The sequence below is a fragment of the Cynocephalus volans genome, chromosome 2 (genome assembly GCF_027409185.1).
Source record: "Cynocephalus volans isolate mCynVol1 chromosome 2, mCynVol1.pri, whole genome shotgun sequence".
Taxonomy (NCBI): Eukaryota; Metazoa; Chordata; class Mammalia; order Dermoptera; family Cynocephalidae; genus Cynocephalus; species Cynocephalus volans.
The window spans coordinates 161,510,698-161,522,915 of record NC_084461.1 but is presented as its reverse complement, the minus strand read 5'-3'; the positions used below and the strand labels follow the sequence as shown (position 1 = coordinate 161,522,915).

At 36.3% G+C, this 12,218-nt stretch overlaps 1 protein-coding gene across 2 annotated transcripts in view; it reads right to left on the bottom strand.

Annotated features, from left to right (window-relative positions):
• Positions 1-12,218, bottom strand: part of CCDC138 (coiled-coil domain containing 138) — a 108,206-nt gene that overhangs the window by 52,916 nt on the left and 43,072 nt on the right. For both annotated transcript variants that reach the window (XM_063086551.1, XM_063086552.1), the window contains one exon: positions 1,229-1,345. In XM_063086551.1, coding sequence (XP_062942621.1) covers positions 1,229-1,345 — 117 coding nt within the window. The remainder of the gene's footprint in view (positions 1-1,228; positions 1,346-12,218) is intronic.

Genomic DNA, 12,218 nt, shown 5'->3' with positions numbered 1-12,218 from the left:
AAGGAACTCAAACAACTTTACAAGAAAAAAACAAGCAACCCAATTAAAAAATGGGCAAAAGAGCTAAGTAGGCATTTCTCGAAGGAAGATATACAAATGGCCAACAGACATATGAAAAAATGCTCAACATCACTCAGCATCCGGGAAATGCAAATCAAAACTACACTGAGATACCATCTCACCCCAGTTAGGATGGCTAAAATCCAAAAGACTCTGAAGGATAAATGCTGGCGAGGTTGCGGAGAAAAAGGAACTCTCATACATTGTTGGTGGGACTGCAAAATGGTGCAGCCTCTATGGAAAATGGTATGGAGGTTCCTCAAACAATTGCAGATAGATCTGCCACATGACCCAGCTATCCCACTGCTGGGAATATAACCAGAGGAATGGAAATCATCAAGTCAAAGGTATACCTTTTCCCCAATGTTCATTGCAGCACTCTTTACAATAGCCAAGGGTTGGAACCAGCCCAAATGTCCATCATCGGATGAGTGGATACGGAAAATGTGGTATATCTACACAATGGAATACTACTCAGCTATAAAAACGAATGAAATACTGCCATTTGCAACAACATGGATGGACCTTGAGAGAATTATATTAAGTGAAACAAGTCAGGCACAGAAAGAGAAATACCACGTGTTCCCACTTATTAGTGGGAGCTAAAAATAAATTAATTAATTCACACACACACACACACACACACACACACACACACACAAACCGGGTGGGGGGGAAGAAGACATAACAACTACAATTCCTTGAAGTTGATACGACAAGCAAACAGAAAGGACATTGTCTGGAGGGAGGGGGGAGAGGGAGGAGGGAGGGAGGTATCGGTAATGGGCCACAATAATCAACCAGATTGTATATCGATAGAATAAAATTAAGAAAAATAAAAAATAATTTAAAAAAAAAACATGCAGTGATTTTATGCTGAGAACTATACAGCACTGATAAAAAAAAATCATAATTCTAAATAAACGAAGAGACATTCTGTGTTCATTAATTGGAAGACTGAAAAGAGTAAAAATGTCAATTCTTCTCAAACTTATATACAGGTTTAATGCAATTCCTATCAAAATACTAGCATGATATCCTATAGACAGACAAGATTATTCTGAAATATAAAGAGAACACATGCAAAGAAAATCTGCAAAACAAGAAGATTGGGAGAAACAATACAAATGAAGTCTTACTTGAAGATGGATTCCTATTAGTCAATTACCTGTGTTCCAGCATCTAGCTGCCTTAGGGACCAATATACAAATTTTATAAAAGGTTCGTGAAGTTTGGCATTCACAAATGGCATCCATTGTAGCTGCTCTGTCATTACAGGCAAAAGCTAAAAATAAAATGATGGAAAATAAAAAAAACACAGTATTTTCAGACGTCTGAAATCAATTACCACAATTTTCTAAAAATTTTCTTTAAAATAAAAAAAAAAGAAAAAGAAAAAAGAAGTGTTCTCCAACAAAAAACCTTCACTTTAAAACCATATGCAATACAGTTTGACAATACGTATTTGAAATTTTAAATATGTATTTCCTTTCATCCAGCAATAACACATTTAGGAATTTGTGGAGATTAACCTTTCCAAACATCTCTATGAACCTTACTTAAATGGTTTAATAAATTTTAGTGTGTATATATATCTCCATTAAAAAGGATAACCTAGATTTATATTTAATACCATGGCATATTCTGGAGCGGAAAAAAGCAAGTTACAAAAGAGCAAATGTAGTAGTGATCCCATTTATATAAATATGTCTATATAATTTGTGTTGAAAAAGATATATGAAAGGGTATTTTTAAAAAATATTAAGTTGCATTGCAGTAACTGGAGTAACATTTGCTTTCCTCTTTACATGTGTATATTGCATAAATATCTTGTCAATTTGTAACAATAAAAAAAACTGTAAAAGATATCTACGAGCCTTGCTTCAAAAATGTCATCTTGCTAAATGATTTCGAGACCACAGAGATACTTTCTAAGGCTCTAATGCAATAATCCTACTTCTGTGATACCAGCCTAAGAAAATCAGCCAAAATACACCCCTCCAAAGCACATATACAAAGATATTTATTGCTACATTGGTTATAAGAATATAAATCTGGAAGTAACTTAATTGTCTAACAATAGGGGAATGGGTAAGTCAACTATACCTACTCAGTGGACTAAAGATTTTGAGTGTACTGTGTACATATTTTTTATTTTCTGTATGTGTTGACATCTTAAAAACCTTTTTAGCTGGGGAGACTGCCTCTCCCTGGGCCAGCCAATTCGCAGAGCCAGCAAAGGGCTCCTCTAGGAGCATGCCTTTGATATGCAAACGAACCAACCCAGAGCTAGACCTTCTCTATCTAGCCCCTGCACCCCAGGAAGCAATATTCCTCCACCCTAGTCATCCAGGGACAGGTACCAGACAACTAGAAACCACCCCTCTAGTTTAGAGCCTGCCGGAATTATTCTAACTAGCCAATCCTAAACTGGGCACCCTGCCCCTCCTTGCTTTTCCTGTGGAAACCCAAATAATGGCTCTGGCCTAATGCTTTCCTGTTGCTTCTGTCTTCTGTCTTCTCACCCCACTGGTGTCTTTCCCATAGGGTTCTGAATAGCATGCTGTGCCTCCTGTCTCTAGGACCCCTGAGTATACAAACTGTCGTTTTTCTTTCCCTGAGCCATCTTCTGCCTCCTCTTGTGGGTGCAGCTGACTTAGCCATATCATAAAGGAACACAAAACAATGAGCAAATGAAAAAACATTAATAAAGAAAATAAAAGCCAGGATACAAAATCATAGGTATAAAATTAAACATATGAGTTTGAAAAGTCCTATTTGACATCTCACAGCAACATCCGGCACTACCTTTTCAAATATTCTCTTTCCTCAGCTTCTGTGACATCGATTTCTCCTAGTTTTCCTTCTACTTCTCTGGTCACTATTTATCAGACTCTCTTGCTGGTTCATCCTCATTCACCTGATTGATCATTAAATGTTGGAGTTCATCAAGATTCAGTATAAGCCAATACAGATGATTCCCATATTTATAAATCCAGCTCAGACCTCTCCACTGTGGTCTGGCCCCTTATGGCAATGCCTACCAGATACATCCATTCTGATATCTCAAAGGCATCTCAAATTCAACATATAAGATTCCTCCTCATACCCAGATCTCCAAATTTCCTACTCTGAATTCTACCAACATTCATCTCGTTGCAAAATCATAAAACTGTGAGCCAATCTTGACACTCCAACTCTTATATGGGATCCATTATCAAGTCTCATCAATTTTACCTCCTAAATATTTTCTGAATAGTCCATTTATAATTCCATAGCAAACACTATAATCCAAATTACTATTATTTCACTTAAACTACTAAAGTTTCCTAATTATTTTCCCAGCATAGACACTTGCTTACCTTCAATCCTATCTCCACAAAACAGCCAGTGTGATCCTTTTAAAGCATAAACCTGATGTTACTTTCTCTTTAACATTCTTCACTGGCTTCCTACTAGTCTTTAGTTATTTTCTAGAATTCAAACAATGAAAGCTCAAAGAAATGAAAAAAATTGCAGACACCTCCTAAGTTGAGAAATAATAGTACTTTTGAATATAATAATAGTACTTTTGTACTATTATCTCTCAATTTAGGAGGTGTCTGTAATGCATGAATGGAATTTGGTAACCACATACTCTGTTAAGGTCATAATCTCAGTAAAATTTTATATAGTTAAACTCTAAATTAAAAATTTCAAGATTAAAAACTGGCAAAGAATGAAAAAATATTTTTTTCAGAGGGAAATCTTTCAAATGGGACTGGACATAGGTACGTAAGATACAGTACATAGAATTCCCTATTCCTGCGAGAAACAAGTTACATAACACCACAAGAAAGCATGTGAAAAAAATTAAGAATACAAGATAATCAACTGACCTAGACTCTTCAAGTTAAGAGCATAAAAATAGGAAAGGAGTGGCAAATACTTGTCTTCTAAATCTAAGTTTTGGACACTTTACCCCCTCTACCTACCTAAGACTAAGAGCACTGTGTAGGCCTGATTGTGTTCTGTTTCCACTGTGGTGGTGGTTGTTGGGTTTTTAGCAACAGCTTAAGATATAATTCGTATGCCATACTATTCACCATTTAAACTGCACAACTCAATGGTTTTTAATACATTTATGGAGTTGTACAACCATCACAACACCATTTTAGAACGTTTCATCAACCCCCAAACCAAAGAATCCTACCTATTAGCAGTCATTCCAACACAACATCCCAACTACCCCAGCCCCAGGCAATCACTAATCTACTTTCTGCCTATAAACTTGCCTAGTCTGGACATTTCATACAAATGGAATCATACAATATGTGGTCTTTTGTGACTGGCTTCTTTCACTTAGCATTATGTTATTCATATTGTAATATGAATCAATACTTCATTCCTTTTTATTACCAAAGAATACTACACCATATAGATATAACTATTAGTTGATGGACATTTTGGTTGCTGACTATTATAAATCATGTTGCTATGAACACTCATGCACAAATTTTTTTTGTGCACATATGACTTCAGATTTCTTGACTATACCACTAGGAATAAAATTGCTGGGTGATAGGACAGCTCTGTTTAAACTTTTAAGGAACTGCCAGACTGTTTCTCAGAGTGGCTATACGACTTTATGATCTCACCAGCAGTGTTACAAGAGTTTCATTTCTTCACAACTTGGTCAAAATTGATGATTATGTGGCTTGTGTAAAAGTGGTACATCACGCTTTTGATTTACATTTCCCTGATGACTAATGCTATTGAGCATCATTTTATGTGCTTATTAGTCATTTATATTTTTTATAGGTAAGGGTCTATTCAAATTCATTGAGCATTCTTAACAGGGCTGTCTTTTTCATTACTGAGTAGTAAGAGATTTTTTTGTTTTGTTTTAATATTCAAGATGGAAGTCCCTTATCTGATATGTGATTTGGAAATATTTCTCCATTCAGTGAGTTGTCTTCTGACTTTCTTGATTGGTATCCGATGAAGCATAAAAAGTCCAATTTATCTGTTGTTTTTTCTTTAGTTGTTGGTGGGTTTTGTAGGTTTTGTGAGTTTTAAGGAAATACTGCCAAATTCAAGGTTACAAAAATTTACCTACATGTTTTCTTCCAAGAGTTTTACACTTACATCTTACATGTTTAGGCCTTTGATGCATTTTGAGTTCACTTTTGTATTTGGTGTGAGGTAGGAGTGTAATCTCATTCTTTGCATGCAGGTACCCAGTTGTGTCACCATCAATATTTGAAAATCTATTCATTCTCTAGTTGAATTGTTTTTGTATCACATCAAAACTAAGTGTAAATATAAGGATCAATTACTGGGTTCTCAACTCTATTCCATTCATCTATATGTCTATTCTTATTCTGGTATCACACTCTATTCATTACTGTAGCTTTGTAGTAAATTTTAAAATCAGGAAGTATGAGTCCTTCAACTTTGTCCTTTTCCAAGTTTAATATTCCAGGTCAATGGCAGTTCCACATAAATTTCAGAAGCAGCCCATCAATTTCTGCAAAGACGACATCTGGGATGTTCATAAGACCTGCACCAAATCTGTAAATTAATTTGGGAAGTACTGGCATCTTAACAATATTAAGTCTTCCAACCCAAGAACAAGGATATCTTTCTATTTCATTTAAATCTTTTTAACCTCTTTCAACAATGTTTCACAGTTTTCAGAGTACAAGTTTTGCACTTCTTTTGAAAAGTCAATTCCCTCAATATTTTATTCTTTTGATACTGAAAATGTAACTGTTTTCTTAAATTCATTCTCAGATTGTATATTGCTAGCATATAGTTACACAATAAAAGGCACACCAGGACAGGGATACCACCTAGTATCACGTCTACTACTAACATTATTCTAAAGCAAGATGATGAGAAAGTGGAATGAAACAATTAACACTGAAAAGCAGACAATATTTTCAGTACTTCTAAACAATATGATGTGCTTAACCAGAAAACACAAGAAAGTCAACTAAACAGCTAAAAACTGACCTTGTTACTGAGCCAAGAGGAGTCCATTTGCTGCTCTCAGGGAAAGCCAAAGACCAAAGCATGCGTCTTTGCAGTAGCATAAGTTAGCTTAATCACAAGGCAGCCACTGTGAGAGGGCAGGAGATTAGCATCTCAGACCATTCTTCCTCACAGTGGGAAAAGTGGTTGGGGAAGTGAGGCTGGGGCGCTTGCCATTGGTTAGAGGGTCTGAGGGCATCCTCCTCTGATCTATGCCTATGCAGGCCATCTGGGCATCTGGAGATGCAGCCCTCGCACACTGACTTCAAAGACCAGACCTTCCCACAGGCTCAGTAGGGATGGTTGCGGGCTCAGCCAGCCTAGTCGGCTGTGGTTGGGCAAAGCTACCCTCCAGGATCCTGGGAAGAAGCCTTAGGCACACAGCTGTGACTCTATACCAGTGGCGCTATCTTTTTTTTTTTTTTTTTTTAAAGATGACTGGTAAGGGGATCTTAACCCTCGACTTGGTATTGTCAGCACCACGCTCAGCCAGTGAGCTAACCGGCCATCCCTATATGGGATCCGAACCCAGGGCCTTGGTGCTATCAGCACACACTCTCCCAAGTGAGCCAAAGGCCAGCCCCAGTGGCGCTATCTTAAAGGACTGATAGGAAGAAGAATGAGAGGTTAGTTATGGAAACTTACTGAAAGAATGAGCAATTTAAACAGGAATTTGAACTTTTAATTGAAAGCCACAGTTGCAATTTCAGTAAACTGTCTAGTTGCTAAATATACAAAAATCAGAAAATCTTCCAAATACCATCAATATACAATGTTAAAGAAAGAAAAAAGATACTACTCACAAAACCAAGATTTCCATACTTAGTGTATTAATCCATTTTTGTTGCTTACAACAAAATACTTGGAACTGGGTAATTTATAAAGAAAATAAAATTTATTGCTTACAGTTTCTGAGGCTGGGAAGTCCAAAGTCCATCTGGTGGTGGTGACAGTGATCCAGGGGTCTCACATTGCAAGATGGTGGAAGGAGAGAGAGAGAGAGGAGAGAGAGGAAAGAGAGAGAGGAGAGAGGAGAGAGAGAGAGAAGAGAAAGAGAGAGGAGAGAGAGGAGAGAGAGGAGAGAGAGGAGAGAGGGGAGGGAGGAAGGGAAGGAGAGAGGGACAGAGGGAGGGAGGGGAGAGGGGGGGAGGGAGGGAGGGAGGGGGAGGGGGGGAGGGAGGGAGGGAGAGAGAGAGACAGAGACTCTCCTCTTCTTTTAAAGCCCTCAGAACCACACCCCTGACCACCATTATTAATCCATTCATTACTGCACAGTCCTACAATCCAATCACCTCTTTAAGGCTCCATCTTTCAATTACCATAATGAGATTTCCCACCCTCTTAACAGTCACAGTAGGGGCTGTTTCTAATACACAAAACTTGAGGAACACAATTCAAGCTTCAAGGAGTTTGTGGGGGACATAATTCAATCCACTACATCTAGTAAAACGAATAAAAGAGAAAATATGCAATACACATGTAAAAAACTATAAGCTTCATTTAAGGACATAAAACCTTAATTGGATAAGGGAGGGATTTAGCATGTTCTGGAGGGATTTAGCATGTGCTACAGGGTAAGATTTTTATTATGATGGTACCAAGTCTTAGGAAATCAATCTAAAAATAAAATGCAGTAACAATAAAAAGTAAAAAGGCTTTAAAATTTGAAAAAAATTAAATACTTTTGGATAATCAACTATTTCTGGAAAAAAAAAAAAATCAGAGGTTTCCACTTCCCATATGTAAACATGTGTTAAATCTACAATGCTTGCAACACTGTGGTAGTAGTGCAGAAACACAAATTAATGGAACAGAACAATGACCATGAAAATAGACCCAAACTCATAAGTAGATTTCTCATATGATAAAGACAGCATCTCAAAACATTGGGATAAAACAGGAATTATTCCACAAATTTATCAAGACAGCTGGTTTACTGCCTTTATTTTTTTAAAGGTGGGTCTATACCACACTCCTTAACACCAAAATATATTGTAGATAAATTATATATTTGAAAGTTTACCACGAAACCATGGAAAGCCCAAAAACATAAAGTTAAACATTTACCAAATGTCAGGGCAAGGAACTTTTCTTTAGGGTTGATACAAATGGCAGAAATAATAAAAGGAAGGATACAGATTTAACCACATACAAATGTAAAACTTTTATATGTCAAAGACTACTACTCATCCCAAAATTCATATGAAATCTGAAGGTACAATGAGTAGCCAAAACAACCATGAAAAAGAACAAAGTTTGGAGGTATGATACTTTCTGATTCCAAAACTTGCTACAAATCTACAGTAATCAAAACAATGTGGTACTAACATACACCATACAGACCAATAGAACAGAACGAAATATAAGCCCTTGCATATATGGTCAAATGATTTTCAACAACACTACCAACACCTCGCAATAGAAAAATGACAGTCTTTTAACAAATGGTGTTAAAAAACAGGATATACACATGCAACAAAATGAAGACCATTATTTTACACCATATACAAAAATTAACTCAGAATGGATCAGACCCAAATGTAAGAGCTAAAACTATAAAACTCTTACAAGAAAACACAGAAAAGGAAAAGCTTCACAATATTGGATTTGGCAATGATTTCATGAATAAGACACCAAAAGCACAGGCAACGAAAGCAAAAATAGTTAAGCTGAACTTCATCAAAATTAAAAACTTTTGTACATCAACAGAGTGAAATGGCAACCTACAGAGTGGGAGAAAATATCCGCAAATCACGTATCTGACAAGCAACTGATACGCAGAATATATAAAGAATTCCTACAACTCAGCAACAATAACAAAAAACCCGTTTTAAAAATAAGCAAAGGACTTAAGTAGACATCTCTCCAAAGATACACAAAATGTCACCAAGGAAATACAATTCAAAACCACAATAAGATACCACTTCACACCCATTAGAATGTTTATTAAAAAAAACAGAAAATAAGTGTTGGCAAGGATGTCAGAAATTGGAATTCTTGTGTATTGGTGGTAGGAGTGTAAAATGGTGCAGCTGCTACAGAAAACAGTATGGTGGTTCTTCAAAAAATTAAACATCGAATTAATTACCATATGATCCAGCAATTCCATTTCTGGGTATATACTCAAAGAATCAAAAGCAGGGACTGGAACAGATATTTAAACACCGAGTTCAGAGGCTGGCCAGTTGGTGCAGTTGGTCAGAGTGTAGTGCTGATAACACCAAGGTCCAGGATTTGATCCTGGTACCAGCCAGCCACCAACAAAACAAAACAAACAAACAAAAAACACCAAATTTGAAGCAGGATTATGCATAATAGCAAAAAGGTGGAAACAACCAAAATGTTCATCAGTGGGTGAATAAATAAACAAGAATTGGTATATACATACAAAAGAATATTATTCAGCTTAAAAAGGAATAAAATTGACACATGCTACAATATGAATGAACTCTAAGGACATTATAAATGAAATAAGCCAGACACTAAAGGACAAATATTATGTGATTCTACTTATATAAGGTACCTAGAATAGTACAACTTATAGAGAAAGTACAATAGTGGTTACCAGGAGCTGGGAGGAGGAAAGAATGAGGAGTTATTATTTAATGGGTACAGAGTTTCAGTTTGGGATGATAAAAAAAGTTCTGGAGATAGACAGTGGTGATGGTTACATGACAATGTGAATGTACTTAACGTCACTGAACTGCACACTTTAAAGTGGTTAAAATGACAAATTTTATATTATGTATATTTTTCCATAATAAAAACTTTCCAGCAGAGTAAGAATACATTGGATACAACAGGATACATTGTAGCCAGGATTCTGCACTCAAAGAGGGGCCACTCTAACTTTATTATTCTTGTTTTACAAAAGATTAGTCAGGTAGTTTGACAGTCAGAAATCAGGCAGCTTGGGAAAAAAACCAGAAAATGTTCTTCACCGATTAATATAAAAATTCTGACAACCTGATGTCAAATCATCACAGTAAGAAAGCAAAAGAGAATACAGCTAATGTAAAGACTGCCAGATGACCTTAAAATTTTTAAAAGTTATTTTAGGGCTGGCTGATTAGCTCACTTGGTTAAAGCACTGCACTGAAAACACCAAGGTCAAGGGTTCAGATCCCCATACTGGCCAGCAGTCAAAACAACAAAAAAAGCAACTTCAGAAAGGGTTCACAATTCCCTATTCCCACCATCCCATGAACAAGGACCATTATTATGTTAGTAGGACAAAATAATATTCTAAATCTTTTGAAACATTCAAAAGATAAAAAACAAAGAACTTTTATATTTATGTTTGGATAAAGAATATAAATTCAGTAGGAAAAGGCTTGGTATTCAGAGTGATATAAAAATATAAATAAAATGATTCATGAAAAAAATGAAATGAATGAAATGAAATGGGGGGGCAGCAATGTTTGCTATGAAGAAACTAAAAGCCAAATATCTAAGAGTACCTATATTGTTTAAATAATCTCACTTTCATACTGTAATGGATTGAATAATGTCCCCCCAAAACTCACTGAGGCCTGAATTGTCTCCCAAGTTTTATGTAGTAGAAACTTGGCCCCCACTGTGACTGTTAAGAGGGTAGGAAATCCTATTATGGTAATTGAAAGGTGGAACCTTGAAGAGGTGATTGGATTGCAGGACTGTGCTGTAGTGAATGGATTAAAAATAGTGGTCAGGGGTGTGGTTCTGAGAGCTTTAAAAGAATAGAAGAGTCTGTCACTCTCTCTCTGTTCTCTCTGCTTCCACCATCTTGCAATGTGAGACCCCTGGGTCACTGTCCCCACCACCAGATGGACTTTGGACTTCCCAGCCTCAGAAACTGTAAGCAATAAATTTAATTTTCTTTATAAATCACCCAGTTCCAGGTATTTTGTTATAAGCAACATAAACAGAGTAATACACATATATCAGTGGTTCTCAAACTTCAGCACACATCAAAATCACCTGCAGGGCTTGTTAAACCTCAGGTTCCTAAGTCCTTCTCCTTAGAATTTCTTCTGATTTAATAGGTCTGGATGGAGAGTGTAGATTTTGTATTTTTAATAGGTTCCCAAACGATGTTCCTGCAGATCTAGGGATCACAATTTCAGAATCCCTGGTCTAGATAAATTACATACTAAAATATGAAAGGGTAAATAAAGAAAAGTCTTGTAACAGGAGTGATTCCTAACAGTTACACTCTGAAGGATGAGTAGCTATTTGTCAAACAAAAACACCTAGTAGGAGGAGGAGACATGAGCTGCCTTAGTCATAAAGTATTTCTGAAGTACAGGGTGTAAGTGAGGTACAGCAGAGCTACAGTGAGGCAGGAGTGAAGTCACACGGTGTTCTATAACCATGCAGTGGGCTTTTGATAAATACTCTTTATTATATTGAAGTAGTTTCTTCTATTCAAAGTTTGTTGAGTATTTTTATCATGAAAGAGATTTGAATCTTGTCAAGTGTATTTTCTTTATCAACCGAGATAATAATGGGTTTTATCGTTCATTTTGTTAAGGTGGTACATTACACTGATTTATTTTTGTATATTGAACTATCCTCACATTGCAGAAATAAATCCCATTGGTCATAGTGTATAATCCTTTTAATATACTTTTGAATCCAGTTTGCTAGTTTTGTTGAGCATTTCTGCATCAATATTTATCGAGGTACTGCTCTGCAGTCTTCTCATATTTTCTTTGTCCGGCTTTGGTATCACGGTAATGCTGGCCCCAAAGAATAAGTCTGAAAGTGCTCCTCCTCTTCAATTATTTGGAAGAGTCTGAGGAGGACTGATGTTAACTCTTCTTTAAATATTTCACAGAATTTTGCAGGAAACCATGTGATCCTGGGCTTTTCAGTGTTGGGAGGGAATCTGATTACTGATTTAGTCTCCTTACTAATGATCAATCTGTTCAGATTTTCTGTTTCTTCATGATTCAGTATTGGAAGGTTGTGTTTTTATAGGAATCTATCCATTTCCTCTAGGCTATCCAGTTTATTGGCATACAGTTGTTCATAGTGTTTTCTTATAATCCTTTTTATTTCTGTGTTGTCTTATAATCCTTTTTATTTCTGTGGCACTGGTTGTAACATCCCTTCTCTCACTTCCAACTTGAGTTATCAGTCTTCTCTGTTTTCTTAATATA